At 45.3% G+C, this 16,248-nt stretch overlaps 1 protein-coding gene across 1 annotated transcript in view; it reads left to right on the forward strand.

Moving 5' to 3' along the window:
• POLA2 (DNA polymerase alpha 2, accessory subunit) overlaps positions 1 to 16,248 on the forward strand; it is a 273,226-nt gene that overhangs the window by 154,615 nt on the left and 102,363 nt on the right. The window contains exon 15 of the mRNA XM_078660428.1: positions 6,434 to 6,540. Coding sequence (XP_078516554.1) covers positions 6,434 to 6,540 — 107 coding nt within the window. The remainder of the gene's footprint in view (positions 1 to 6,433; positions 6,541 to 16,248) is intronic.

The raw sequence follows: 16,248 nt of genomic DNA on the forward strand, positions 1-16,248 counted from the left end.
CATTAAAACCTATTGCTTGAATGTCCAGGCAAGGCAGCAATCTCTTATGGGACAACCAATCCTACGGACGCTATTTCATGCATCTGCACCATCTGATGCCTAGAGCCACAGTGAGAGGAGTGCTGCTTTACAGTCTATGTATAGCATGTGTATCTGCAGTCAACTCATGCTATGAAAGGAGTATGTTACTTACCTTGTAAGCATCTATTTGTAGTGTGTGGTGCTGCAGATTCACATACACCCTCCTGCCCCCCAGCAGGTATGCGCTAGTGTAAGATTTACATGTATTATACATTATAGATACAAATATGTACATATTATTAGTTTTCTGCACACATATTCATTATTTTATAATATCTTCACTAGCTCTATCCTCACTTGCCATTATGGCAAGAAATAAACGAACAATCTAACAATGGAGCCGTTGAATATGTGCATTATCTCGAAGAGGAGCCTCAACGTCCACTCAGCAATGAAAGACTTCAAGAAAAACAAATTGTAGAGTCCGAACCGAACCCTAGATGTTAAGTGTGTGTGTAAGCATGTGAATCTGAAGAACTACACGCTACAAATTGATGCTTACAAGTAACATACTCCTTTTCTCAAGTCTCCCTTCAGCTGCCTTTCAATGGGGAGCAGTTTAGATCTGGACAACATAGCTGTAGCTCAGCCATAATTCCACAAGGCGTTTTATTCGCTCTTCTTTGGGGTGATAACAGGCCTCTGCTCTAAATCAATCCTCCACATCTTCAATACAGTGAATCTTTCAAGATAGTTCGTAGCACAGATGATGTTAGCTACTTAGGAATGGGTTGACGGATTGGTCTGCACTGTAGACATAAAAGTCACTCTTAATCGAGGTTAAACCACACCGAATGCATATTTTATTTGTTGGTGGATAATTTGTGATTTATGCTCCTACCTGCAGAGTCCTCATCTTTAGAATCCTCACACTGCATCCGAAAACTATCAATAGCGCTTACTCACTTTTGTAGTTGGAGCCTTCAGCCTCCACTGAAACTCTGTTTTGCCCCAGACATCACAACACAGAGCAACATATCGGCGCAATACCTACGTGTTGATGTCAGGTTTTTTCCACATCCTTCACTGTTGATCTGGAGCTCTGCTCCACCAGTTTTATATGATTTGGAACAAAGACTTACAATTAAAACTCTTAGTCTTGCAGTAAAGCATAGATGTCTCCAAGAAAGTCTAAAAATGTTACATTGTGTTGTATGTTGAAAGCAGACGTGGGTCATGCACCTGCACTACACTGCATCTGTCTTTGGTGTCTGGGGGCCAAACAAGTCTGGTCACACCTGTTCCTGATGCACCAGAAAGCTATTATGGAACAGGAAGCCAAACTTTACATGGCTCAACTAAAGAAATGAATCCCTTCGCACACCGGGTTCTTGGATAAGGCTTTTGAGAAGAAGCACACCAGACATAGGTGGGACTTCTAGACACTCTTGTTCACTAATTAAGTTCTGTAGCCTGCATTCACCTAACCAGACTACAGCTTTTTCTTCTTCCTTGGAGCTTGTCCTGATACTGGAAAAGATGTGCCCCTCTTTCCCCATCCCATCGTTGGAGCAGATTGTGAGCCTCAAAGAGGCCATGCTACAGATATGTACGTACACTTCACTGTGCATTACATGTCCATGCAAGTCCTTCTTTTGGTTGCACACTGTCTGCCTTTTTGTTCCTTTTCACAGGCAGCAAAGGCTGGTTCTTCACAGTCCCTAGTAAAAATAACATGTGATGAGACTCCTGCGGACCAGTCTCGACCTTCTGCTGCTATGAGGGAACTTTTAATACAAAGAATGTTAGATTCTCGTACCAAGACACATCTCAGTATTGCTTCACTGCAGGTTCATGCCATGACTTATTAATGATATAGGTAACTCTTCAGTATGTTGCTTGCGATGAGTTACACCACTTGTGTTCTGGAAAACTAACGAATCCTGCACTTTCTTATGGATAATTCTAACCACAGATTCCTCAACTTGTGAATATTACCAAGCCATTAGACTAGATATGGAAAAAGTAATACTCATGCGCATTGTGATGCTCCTCGTCGATAGTGTTCCACTCTGGCAGTGACAACGAAGTTGGATATGCCCATGCACACAGACGTCGGTTTCCTTCTTTCCGTGCTGCCTTACACAATCTGGAGCTGTACTCTTTTGTCTGTGACAAGATTTTTTTACTCTTCTTTTTGAAATGTTATCACTGTGCAAGGGAAATGTCTCTCCGGTAAAACAACAGGGTTTATTCCTTGTAGGAACTGACAAACAGATGTCTGTGAGAGATCCCCATGACATATGTCTTTGATGCTTGAAGTCAGAACATGACTCTAGGACATGCAACAACTGCACACAGATGAGCCTGAAGGCCTTACGGCATTGTATAGTGAAGCCCTAGATAGTTATCACAGCAAAACTCCACCAGTCGAGTCTGAAAAGATTATCCTTTTCTCGAAATTCCGCCGCAGATCTTCGTCGCATCTCGAAGTCTTCATATAAGTTTGAGAAAAATCTTACGAATTTTTAACCGGAATTGGCCCCTTCCCACCATTCTCCAGAAAAGGCACAAGGGTGTCAACGTGCTATCCATTCTTGCTCTCAAACTCCTTAGGGGCTGATTCTGAGCCTGCTGCTGATGCACCCTGAATTTCTGGGTCCTTCGGTTACGTTGCAGCAAGTTGGGCCTTCAGGGTGGCCAAGCTATGTATTTTCGGCATGCTACCTGCAACCTCTGGCAGGCTTTTGCCCCTGAAGGATACACAGGGGCTTCCAATTGAATTTCTGCTGACTGGTTTGCCATCTGTGACTCTGTCACTTTGGGTTTTGCACCGGCTTTGATGCCAACTTTGATCCCGGTGCCAGACCCTACATCAGCTCCTTCAATTTCGACGCTAACACCAGATCAGGAGGAACACCCTACAGAGGTCTCTTGGCTGAACTCATCTTGGCCTCAGCTTAGTTCTGAACCCACCAGAGCTCATCTTGTTGGAAATTTTTGTGATTCTGACACTACCTTTACCACGCTGTTGTGCACACACGCTCCATCAACGTTTTGGATCAGATTTTGATGATAACTAATTTTATGATGGGGGCAATTTGTCCCACAATATGACGAGGACAGTTGGAATGAAGAATTACTGGATGCTAGTGGATTGAACACCTCTCCGAACACCAGACTGGTCCCTACCCCTGCTTTACCACAGAGGAGAGTACATCTTTTGCAGTTGTGATAAGACAGCTGCAGAGGGTCTTTGACCTGCAGCTCCCAGCCATGGAGGCGAAAACTAATGTACTGACCGAGGTCTTTTAGCCTCCGACTTCATGAGGCCATTACATACATGCTTTTGGGCACCTGGTCAAAACCATGTTACAGCTACCCGGTCAACATACAGATTGGTCGTGGCCACAGACCAGCTCCAGGAGACCCCTGACTTTCTCACACAGCATCCTGTGCTGAAGAGTTGGATGGTTTCGGCATCCTCCAGTAGGGATAAAAAATAGCGCTTTCCCTACAGCCCATCTGACTGTGAATCAAAACAGATGGAAATGTTTGGCAAGCACATGTTTTCTTTTGCCAGACTTGCCCCACGATCAATGAATGCTCGATGCCTTCTTGGCGCTACAACCATGCCTTACGTGACCTGGTAGGTTAGGTTTTAACGGCTGTACTAGAGAACTTGAGGGATGTGGCTCATTTTGGTATCTGCTCTGGCCTGGACTCAGCCGATTGCTTGGGTTTTACTACTGGCACAAGTGTGGTGCTTTGGCGTCCTGTTTGGATGAGATCTATGGGCCAGATGTCCAGTCATCCTTAATAGATATGTCTTTTGATGGCTCTCGCCTCTAAAGAGAAAGCAGATTCCGCCTAAGAGCAATTGAATGAGAGTTGCACCTCAGCATGCTCTTTTTGTGTCTTTTTACACCTGCTCAACAATTTAACAACAATTTTGTCCATTTTCCAGAACTAAATTACGTTGATGCGGAGTCACATAATGCATCTTATCAGCACACAGGAATACTGTTTTACAGACGCCTAAGGAATATTCACAAGATGCTGACTCTGATACATAAACTATCCACTTGAAAGAACGTTGCCCAAGGTAAGTAACCTGTTAATTCCTAGCTATCCCTACCCTACACATAAGTATTAGCCCTATTTCAAAGTGCCACTCTTCATGTACCCAAACACCAGTACAAATTCTCTCCATTGAGGTGTTACTGTTGCTTGGGCTCACCCCCACTAGTTACAGACCACCTTCAGGGCAGTGTCATTGCTGCTGAGCCTGGTGTTCTCCATCGAGTCGACATTCCCAAATGTCTTTTTGTAAGGGAGGATTACATCTGTTTGGGACACATGGTAATGTACCTATCCTCCTGTATTTATCCGTGTTACAGTATGTACAGGGGCGGGTAGTCCGGGCCCTTTGCTAATCAACAATGAGAAGCCAGCAGACAACTTGCATTTGGACATATGCATTCATACCCCTCCCACCAAGAACTCTCGATACTTGTGTTTACAGCTCCCCTTCAACTAGGCTAAGCCACTGTTCTAGCTTTCTTGTTTGTTCTTGTGGCACCCATATGAGGAGAGAGAAAAAAAACGAACTTCATTAATATGTTAAAAGTTGAAGGTGATCTGTATTTTAAAAGTTGTGCAAACATCAGTATTGATCTATACAGGCTGCACAATTGTAATATTTGCATCCGTTATAAATGTGCCCCATGTGCACAGCTGTACGTTTTAGCAGTGAAACAATGGCTGTGAGTTTCCACCCACCTTTTGGTTTATGAGAACAAATATGCTGAGGTATGATCTCTTGAGTGCCAATTACATGACTTGCTGTTAACCCTCCTCTTTGGTTCATGTGGAAACTAGAATGTAGATGCCTCGGTGTGCAAAAGAACATTAAATAGTCCTATTTGCATCGTTTGTGGCTATAGATGACTGCTTACTGAGGGAGGGCGTGTTCTTGAAAAGTATATTCTTGTTCACCTTCCAGTCTTTCCTTATAAATGAGTTCACAATTTGTGGAAGGGTCATCAATGCTAGAATATTTTAGTGACATGAGGTTGCTCAGTAGGCTTTCAAAAACATGTCAGAACCCCAGCTGCTGTTTGTATGTCAAAGGTGGATATGGTGCCTTATATTTCCATTTAAGGATCTTATTTTTCATGTTTTCCCATATTGTTGAGCTTTGTCGCTTTTAAGTCGCATCAAATTAAGTAAAGATAACGTTGCAGTTTTTTTGCAGCAGAAAAGTACTTCAACATGTACTGATATAAGAGCAAGTGGCTCTGTGTTTTGTCATTGCGCTCTGAAGGTTTATCCAGTCAGGTTCAGCGGAGCACCAGTTGCTTTTTAGCTGCACACTTCTCCGGTTGTAATCCACATGTGGTCTTGGCTTCACCACACACTTTTTGCAAACTGTGTGTTGGACTTCGGCTCTAAAGAAGATGCTCTATTTAGCCTGGACATTCTGATGAATACGTTTGGTGGTCGTTGGAGGATTTCTTGTCAGCTGCTTAGCAATATTTTGGTAATCTATGCAATAAAATCTTACTTGGGTCTACAGCTCCCCTTCAGCTAGACTAAGCCATTGTTCTAGCTTTCTCGTCTATTATTGTGGTGTTCATATGAGGAGAGAGAGAAAAAACTCACTTCAAGAGACGAGGCAAACCCAGTGTGACTGTGTGATTACCTACTTCCTGATTTGTCTAAAGCTTGTTTTTATTGCTGTGGAGAATAGCCTAGCTACCCCTCTTTGGCTGAAAATATTTCACTTTGAGTCTAGAGGATGTGGTATTGAGGGTAAGAAGTACAAGAGTGATTATAGGTAAGTGGCTGTCTCTTTGTTTGTGCTGGTCCAAAATCCGTTACCAAACCAGAGCTCTTATTTTTATCCGATTTGGACTTAACATGTCGGCTAAAAGCATGACTGTGGTCACCACATTTGTGAAAGACCGAGCATTCAGACGTGTCAGTTCCTGTATGACTGGCGCAGTGGGCTCCATCAGACAAGGAGCTCCAAAGAAACTTAGATGACTCTAGTCGAATTATCATTTTGGGCCTTTTCTTGAATCTGGTTAATTTACCATTGCACATCAGTCAGACAGTGGTATTAACTCAACAAAGCTGTCCCTGACTGGGTAAATCTTCAGAGCCCAATGACAAAAACTGAGCCAATTGCTCTTTTATCAGTACATGTTGAGCTACTTCTTCTCAGCTGCAAGAACATTTTATTTGTGTTGTTGCCTGTTTGACTAGGCACAGAGGCAAGGCCTTGACCTCGGTCAATGTTACTGTATTATTGGCAGAATTTTTTGGTAGATCATTTTGATGTGGTAGGTAGGGTTTTGAGTGTGTTAGTCCCATCTGTAACTTTTCTCTCTCTTTTTGCTTCCCCTAGAGGGTGCATTTTGTTTCTGACCCCTGCACCCTAGATGTCAACGGTGTGGTGTTTGGTGTGACGTCTACAGACCTTCTCTTTCACATGGGTGCTGAGGAGATCAGTAGGTAAGTAATTGCCCATCTTCATCCTATGGTCAAACGTTAGATCAGACTCACCCGGTGAGCTATTTCATGAATCGACTTTCGAATCTTGAAAGAGAAGCTAGTTAGAGCTGGAGTTATTGGTATACTCCTTCAATTACCCAGGTGATCAGTTGTCTGGGAAAGCAGAAGTGTCAGTGTTTTGAAGTCAGTGATCTTCAGGATGCTGAAGGCCCTGCATTAGCACTCACCTAGCTTAATATGGCCTATGCTTGGCCACTGGTGCGTACAGCCTCACCCCTGGTTGCCTAGTTTGCTGCATTAGTTGAGCCACTATGTTTTGGTCCTCTGAGGGCAAGTGCCCAAAAAGAGTATGGGCTCCTGTTCAGGATTTGGGAAAATGACACATTGTGGAGAACCCGACCTGTTTTGCTGTAGGATCACAGGATTTTTGAACTACTAGTGTGGTTAGGTTAGAGAGTAGAGCACGTGGCTGTGCAGTGTCTTTGTAGTGTAGTCAAGAGGATGATTGATTGAATAGGAGAATGAACTTCTTTTCCTTCAAGTTTTCATCTGTGCCAGGTTAGAACTGATGCTTTCTGAAGCTTTGATGATGAAATATTTTTCATATGACGATGCTTGATGCAACATGAATTTGATGAATCGGCAGAGAATCTAATTAACATTGATTACTTGCATTCTAGATGTTTGATGCAACATTAATTTGATGAATCGGCAGAGAATCTAATTAACATTGATTACTTGCATTCTACTCTTAGTTAACACGTCATTTTCTCTGCAGGGTCTCGTCTATCCTTTCAACTTTATTTTTTTGCTGCAAAAACTGGTCTTGCTCTTTATTTCCTGTTCTGTCTGTTGATGCAGACACGCATTTGTGGTGTGGGCCACAACATTTAGGGTTATTCCGACCAAGTCTCTTCGAATCAGGTTATTGCTAGAAGTGGGTTGAATGGCCAGTATCCATGTAGCATCTAAAGCATTTTAAGTGAAAGAACTGAATAATTTTAAAGTAGCTTTTGGCGTGTTGATGGTGGTAGTCCATTCCGTATTGTCTTAGTTTGTGTAGCACCCAGAAAGGGATCACAGTTCTAATCCCCTCCAGCTTTCCAACTAAGGAAAGCTGGAGGGGATTATGTAGTGCAAAATGAAACTTCTTAGAGGCAGGAGGTAATGTGCGAAGAACTCGTTTTCTAGAGCTCTGTAGCGGAATACCATACCTACACAATGGTGTGCATGCTAGGAGCTGTGTGACTGCAGCAGGTGCCGTATCTAGCAGAATACAAAGCAATCCATTTGGTATGTGTCCTATGAGATAGCTGACGTTGTATCTTCTCCTGAAACGAAGGATAATGCAAATGTAAGTGATGTAACTGATTCCAGGATGATTGAAGGGGACTGCTATTAACTGAGTTAACTGCTCCTTCTGTACCAAAGTGAATAAGCAAGTAAAGTGGTCCAATATTTTATGCAGTTGCAAGCTGGGGTTGGAAGACACAGGAGCTGAAAAGTGCTTCACAAATTACTTCGGCCAAGCCCAGCAAATGTGGCAGGGTACAGACCTCATACTTTGTCGTAGGGAGTCTAAATGCGCCACAACCTCAATCCACGAGGAAGGTCAGTGTCCAGTGGCACCCATGGGCTGGCTGGCCAAGCACAATGCCTCACAGAGCAACTGTGGGCAGTATCTCAAAGCCTTTTCAGGTTGGATTCTTGTCCTTCGAAAGTACAGAGAGCAGACATAAGTTGTTATACCTGAAGCCAGTAACTCCTTCAATCATTAGTAATTGGAAAATGATCATCAACTCTTCACCAAAGTCTCCAACACTGTGGGCGAGTTCAGAGCACTGGGTGTGACTACTCGTTCATCACTGCAGAGGGGGTACCTGGCGTGCTCACAGACTTATGTCCAGAGCCCTTAACACTAGCCTTACTCATGACTGAAACGCCCGATCTAGCCGATACTTGGGTGCACCAAAGGGCACATGGATGGGAAACCCCACACCTGCTTGCTAATAGAGATAAAAACACAAAAGGAGTTGGGAGAAACACTTCCAATTTGTCTAACTACTGGCATTCCCACCCACTGTTCTTTAGCCCACCAGGCCACCTTAGATTGGACCCACCTATGTGCAAATCAGTTTCCACCCTGTTCCAATAGGAAGAGTTCACCCCGAACTGCCTGTTCAGGTCATCCCGGAACCAGAACACAAGCAACTTAAGACTGGTTTCATCCTGATTTGGGCTTGTCAGTTGGTTGGAGCTTTGTTCCAATGGCACAGTGAGCTAGGGGCCCACAAATAGGCAAACCCATAGCCACTAAGGTCACTACATCAAGCACACTATGATGGTGGATATTGTGACGGAAAGGTTCTCTGCATGGTAATGGATGTGCGCCCTTGCCCTGAGTGTCCAACTGTACTAATGTCTGGATCCCTAAAGCTGATTTTTGTTGTCTTAGGCAAACACGGTTCATGTGTGTGCTCCATGACATAGGCCTATCTGGTGGACTGCGATGTTGTTGGTCCGCTACCCGAATTGTGGTGGAAGGTTACTGTGCCAACACGAGCGTGGTGGTGGTGGTGGTAGCACACCATATCGTGATCAGTAGGAGTAAACCGGTCCTATTTAAGCTGTGTCACTAGAGTGAGATCTACAGGCTCACTCACTTTTGAAGTTCACTTCTTTGTGCTTAGCTCACGCTTGGCTTACATCTGTTTGTTGTGGAGTGTTGCGCAGCGCAGGAGTGGTGTATCTGTGCTGGGTGTATATGTTTGTGGGAAGGGTACAATACAGGGATAATGCAGTCCTGATCAGGGCGTACACAGTGAGTGTATGTGCTGGCTGAATGTGTGCCTGGGATGGGCACAATGGAGTGATAATGCAGTACTGATCAGGCTGTGCGCAGTGAATGTATGTGCTGGATGTATGTGTGCCTAGGAGTGATACCATACATGAAGGATACAGTGCTGTGTACTGTGTGTAGGTTGTACATGCACTGGGTGTATGTGTAGATGGTACAATACATGGCGGGTTTGGAGTTCCATATTGGGAGGCCAAGGCATTTATGGTGAAACACGGAAAGGAGGTAGAGTGTTCCCTCCCCCCACGCAAACAAACACCCTTTGAAGGACTCAACCCCCACAATAGAGCCCAGTTACCCCTGTGGCCCGCTGAAAGGGGTTCTGCCAGGGAAATGTCTGCAAGTTGTCAAATCACTGCCAGTGCCTCCTGGAAGCATTCCAACCCATAGTTGTTTTGCCCACCATGCCACCTCAGTTTGGACCCAGACATATTCAAATCAATGTTGACCCTGCTCCAATAGGAGCAGTCCAGTTCGAACTGCCAGGCCAGGTCCTCCCTGAACCTAAGCAGCCCAAGACCTGTCTCTTCCTAATTAGGTCTCGTCAGTGTGGCGTATCTTGGTTCCAGTGGCACAGTGAGCAAGGGACTCATTTTTTTTGCCATACCTTAGCCACACAGCCTGTTACATCAAACACAGTAAAGGTAGCATTCCAACCCATTGTTCTTTTTGCCCACCATGTCACCTCAAAGTATAGGTGCCATCTTATTTTTATTGTAATGTATATGTAATGTAAAGCGGTATTTGTATAGCGCTGACTGCCACTCCGAAAGGAGCATCCTGGCGCTTGATTGCGCTACCAACCAAGTACAGGTGTATCATTGAGAGAGAATAGGATCGTTCAGAGAGGAAGAGGTGCCTCTATCGATGACAGAAGGAGAGAACAATTGCTTGTATACTTATGAGTGTCTATGGCACCATTATAGTGAAGCACACCATATGATAGAGACTTCTAGCTTCAGATTTCTTACCTTTGAATTAAACCCAGGCATCAGACTGGATCAGGAAATTCCTGAGCAGTACACCTATACACAGGTACCTGGCATTGTTTGGCTCCACTCTGGTGTTGTCCACATCGGATGTGACCTGCAGGGTGCCTACATAGGCGCCACTTCAGCACACTGGCATCAGTTCCTTTCTTTCCTCATCAATCACCGCAGGTCTGGAAGAGAAACCCCTATCAGTCTTTGAATGAGATTTTTTATTTTTACTTTTTGAGAATCATTTCTCCTAGTGTGCGAGGGATGTCGCAAAATAAACCAATGGGTTTTAAACCCTGTGTCTGTGACTATCTTACACTTGGTTTGTTTGTAGTTCTTGGAGTGGGACCATGACTCGAAGGCCTGCGAGGACTGTCGCTCCCTCAACCCGAAAATGCTGAAGGAATGTTTCCTGAAGCTCCTCGTCGCCCGACGTAAGACAACCCCTGCGACGCTCTTGATCCTGGTCTCATGGAAGGTCCCAGGACTGCTCGCAGAGCTGCTTCCGGCAATCGTCTCAGTCTTAATTGTCGGGGAAGTTCCACAAGTCCAAGAAATCGAAGTGTTCGACTTCTCTGCACTGGTCAAGAAACCGGACGAGGCGTCGGAACGATGACACCTCTTGAGGTTGCGCATCTGTGTGGAGCCTGTGCCTCATGCCTCCCAGAGTTCCCTGGAGCCAGAGAGTCCCCTGCCCAACTCAAGGAATTCTATGAAGCCATGCACCTCATATTTGGGTTGCCCGACCCCTCTGGAGCACCTTCGGGCCCCAACATGTTCAGGAGAAGCCAATTTTTGATTCCTGTCTGTGAATTCGCTCTTGGCACCAGTCAGGCCCCATGGATTTGGTGTGCGATCCAGAGCGACTACACCTGTGAGGCCACAACCTTCCACAGAGTCCACTGCAGTGCCATTGTTCCCGGCACTACCGACCTCACTGTCATTCCAGATGGCGGAGCTGAATTGGCGTCGCCGAACATTACCTCTGGCGCCGGCTGGTACCAAACCCTCCGAGTCCACACCAGTGCCTTTTTATTTTGATAGGCCTGGAGAGGGGTATGATTGAGAGGGGTTTGAGGACCCTTATTCGTTCTATCAACCCCTAGATAACCAGAGGACCACTGGTATGAGGAACTGGCGAATGCCAGTAGGTTAGACACCTCAGCGACACAGGCTTGGTCTTTCCTCCCACCGTTGCTACAGGAGAGGGAGCCTACTTTGCAATGGTGGTGTGTAGGGCTGCTGAGGACCCGGACCTTCAGCTTCCCTCGCTATCAGTCAAAATCTTGATGGAGATGCTTCAGCTTGAAATTACCCCTTCCAAACCTCTCCTCCCTTTCAGCGAAGCCCTCACTGATGTCCTACTTTGGGCCTGGTCCAAGCCCTGCCCAGGGACTCCTGTACATAGGACCATTGCCCGCTGCCCTTGCCCACTCCTGGAGAATCAGGATACCTCACCCAGCACCCCACACTGGAGAGCATGGTGGTCCAAGCCTGTACATCCAGGATCAACCCCTGCACATTCCCTACCAGTCCACTGGAAGGGGAATCCAAACGGCTGGAGACCTTTGGCAAGACGATGTCCTCTTCAACCAGCATAGCACTGTGATCGGTGAACACCTCATGCCTTTTCAACTGATACCTACACTGTGTGGCAGTCGATTATGCAAGTGCTGTCCATGATCTCAGATAAGGCCTGAGCCATACTCACCCAAGTGCATCATAAACTCGCGTACCTTGCAGCCTTAAAGAACTACCACAAATAACTCAGGCATGCCCGTGCAAATTACTATGCCCTACAAATTGAACATTCAAAAATTCAAGTAGGGAACTTTTCCAAGTAATCAAGTCTTTGACCTCCTTGGAACGCACTGTAGTTAAAATTCGCCCTTCTACTGACCGCTGTGATTAGATTGCACAATGCTTTTTGAATAAAGTGAATAACATCTATATCTCTTTTCTGGAGCGTGCTAGGACTCTCAAAACATTTGTCTCTTCCTGCACGCTACCAGACACCCCAGGTAGGCTTCACAACCTGAAGCCTTTCTTCGAGACTGACACGTGCAGTCTAATGCTCAAAGTTAAATCCGGATTCCCTTTAGACCCTGCATCTCTCGCGATGATTCTGGAACAGGGCAGAGCTGCCATAGCACCTGTGCTAATGGAGCTACTTAACTTGTTGTTTCTTTCTGGCCTAGTCCCGAAAGAGTGGAAACATGCCATGGTTATCCCTCTACTCAAAAAGCCTAACCTAGACCCACAATTGTCTGAAAATCTAAGACCTATTGCATTACTACCCTATTTTGCTAAAATTGCAGCGAAATATGTCAATCAGCAACTAATACAGTTTGTAAAGGAAAATTATCTTCTCCACCAAACAGATTCTGGATTTAGACCCTCCCTTAGCAGTGAATCGGCGCTACTTCTTACGTCAGATTCAATCCGTCAAATCGCTGATGAAGGTCAAACGGCTGCCTTAGTCATGCTTGACCTGAGAGCCACATTTGATGCCGTCTCTCACGGCCTGCTACTTAACAGATTACATCACTCGGGGATAGGTAGTACGGCATTGGGCTGATTGGCGAATTTTCTGGAAGATCGCACCTTCCAAATTACTCTTCAAACCTATATCTCATCCACCCAACATCTGAAACAGGGGGCCTCAGGGCTCAGCATGTAGACCGACCCTCTTCAACCTGTACATGCGACCGCTGGCAGACCTGTTGGATAAGCATGGGGCGGTGTCATATGCTGATGACACGCAGCCGATCCTCACCTTGGCCCAGGACAGCGGCCAAGGTGCAGAGCATTTTAGGCTCTTCCTAGAAGACATAGCTAACTGGGTGAAACACAGTTGCCTTAGACTAAATGTCAGTAATACAGATATTTTAGTGGTAGGGAAACAACCTTCCATTTGGTCCTCGAGTTGATAGCCTAGCATATTAGGGTCTCCACCCTCTCCGAGTCATATAGTCAAACATCTTGGAGTCTGGTTCGACTCCACAGTATCCTTCTCCGACCAAATCTCCGCCCTCACAGGTACCTGTTTCCGGATTCTAAAAATGCTTACAATAATTCTAGGGCTCATCCCGGACACTGCCAAAAAGACAGTGGTCCAGGATTTGGTGACATCCTGATTAGACTACTGTAATGTATTCTCTATCTGGAGGCACTGGAAAGAAGCATATACAAGCTCCAACGGGTGCAAAAAGCGGCAGGTCGGATGCTGCTTTATATTCCTAGATCTGCACCCACAGGCTGCGCTTTGGATACTCTCCACTGGCTCCCAATTGAGGAGAGGATTTCCTTTAAAGCATTGTGTTATGTCCATAGAATACTACAGGGCAAGGGCTCGAAATATTTCCCCCGTATGATATATTCTCACCACCCCACACGTTGTCTGAGATCGGCTGGAACTGGACTGCCTAGCATTCCAAAATACAACAGGAAATGCTTTGGTGGCATCTTCTTCAGGCACTTGGCAGCTAAGCAGTGGAGTTCTCTACCTCTGCACCTCCGATTAAGAGACATCAGAATCAGCGTTTAGGAAACACCTTAAAACCTGGCTGTTTAGGAAAAATCTCACTCCCTAGCAATACTTCGCCCTGTCTTTTCCTTAAAATGAACTCACCGTTGCAGGAATTTACCGATGGGACACTCCATATGGGAGTAACCAGGCACTATATAAGCTACTAAATAAATATAAGTAATTGCTGACAGGCGAGATGTTTCAAAGTTCACCATCATATGTGGATTGGGCACAACCTACTTGCTAAGCAGAGTGATTGTGACGTCTGTGGCACTTAGACGCCATGCCTGTTTGAGAACCACTCGCTTTCAGGGCATGCCTAATCTTCCCTTATGGACATACCTTTCAAGGCTCTCGTCTTTTTGGCAAAAAGGCAAACTCACGGCTGGAGCATTTTAAAGACAGCTGAGCTATGGCCAGGTCTTTGGGCCTCTCTATGGCCCCCCACCAAACCCAGTTTCCCTTTAGCCCTTTCCTTGGTTACAGAAGGGCTACCAACCACGTCCTTTACTGCTCAGCCACCAAGGCCAGCAGGCTTTCCAGCCTTTTTGTGACCGTGGATGCAGTTCCCTCAAACCACGTTGGAACACCAGCCGGAGGTAGAGTGAACTGCAAAAGACCTGCAGTGGTGGCTGACGAACTGCGATTGAGTCAGTGGCTGACCCCTCTCCCTTCCGCAACCATAGCGGACTTATAGTGACAGATGCGTCATTCCTGGGCTGAGAAGGCCACATGGGAGATGCGTAGACCAGAGAACACTGGTCTCCAACAGAGTCCGAGCTCCACATTAAGTTGTTGGAACTTTGGGCAATTCGGTTGGCATTGAAAGCCTTTTTTTCTTCAATCAAGGGAGGGTGGGTGCATGTGTTCACCAGCAGCACCATTGCCACTGCAACAAACAGAGTGGGGTGGGGTTGAATACCTTTTGTCAAGAGGCTGTGCTTCTCTGGCCATGACTGGAACAGCAGGGAATTTACCTGATAGCTCAACACCTGGTGAGCTCTCTGAACACCAGGGCAGACAAACTCAGACGTTGATTCCCAGTGGATCACGAATGGCGTCTTCATCTGTTGATGGTGTAAGGTATCTTTCAAGATTGGGGAGAGCCTTGGTTAGGTCTGTTCTCTACCCCCAATAATGTGCAATGTCAACAGTTCTCTGCCCTGGAGTTTCCATGGCAGCTCTCGCTCTGAGACGTTTTTGCTCTGATGTGGATCTCGGGCCTCCTGTACGCATTTCCGCTGATACCACTTCTGTCCAGAGTTCTTAAGAAGATCAGGTATGACCAGGCTCAAGTCCTTCTGTGGCTCCAGATTGGGCAGGGAGAGTATTTTATCCTGAACTCCCGAGCACCTGCTCCGATCCGGCTGCCCCAATGTGAGGATCATCTTTTGTAGCAGCAGAGCAGGGTCTTGCACCGAACCTGCCTACCGTCCGCCTCCATTCTTGGAGATTAAGCTGCAACAGTCTACAGTTTTTGACCTGCCTCCCGAGGTCTGTGATGTTATTCTGGTAGCCATGTGCCCCTCCACCGAGACCCCTATATAGCGGTTAATTTTTGCTTATTCTGTTTTTCCTAGCAATTTATTAGCTCTCCCAGATACATAGTTTAGTACTAAGCATCTGCCTCAGTGGAAGTATACTTGAAAAAGTAACTGTTTCAAGTAGAGAAATCACCTGACCTGCTCGCAGAACATTTTTTAACATAGAACCTAAGAAGACAATATACCTGTGACCTAAGAATGTCGCTTAAAGTGTCTCACAAGACTTATGCGTACTGTCTTTACTGTCTTTGTCATTAATAGGTTATTTATGGAGCATTAGAAATATTTCAACCAGAAAAAACTATATATGCATTATAATTTACAATGATTTACAATGCGTCGATCAGTATTACCAGTATTATATTATTATATAGCCTATATATTCCTATGCACGTGTGTTTTGACATGTATTAGACTAAAGTGCTTAGATTCTTGCTCCCTCTTATCTGTATTTTTCTCTATTTCTGTATTATTTACATTGTTTTGATGACATTGTTTTGAGCTCCAACTATGCCATGCTACCTCATACCTGTACTATATGTAATATTTTTGCTATGTACATGAACTTGATGATCTACCTCCTTACTATGCCCCCTGTTCCCCTACCCTTCCACCTGCCTTTGTAAAGCGCTCTGTTATCTGCAAAGATCTTGTTCGCGCTATATAAAACTTTCAAAATAAAAAATAAATAAAAATTCTTATAAGGTCTGTGTCAGTTCTGATGGGAACAGGTGGATAAGGTGGCATTTTATAATTGATGGAAAATGATGACCATAACAGGACAGTAAGTACATTTAT

The sequence above is a fragment of the Lissotriton helveticus genome, chromosome 9, assembly GCF_964261635.1.
Source record: "Lissotriton helveticus chromosome 9, aLisHel1.1, whole genome shotgun sequence".
NCBI classification, from domain to species: Eukaryota; Metazoa; Chordata; class Amphibia; order Caudata; family Salamandridae; genus Lissotriton; species Lissotriton helveticus.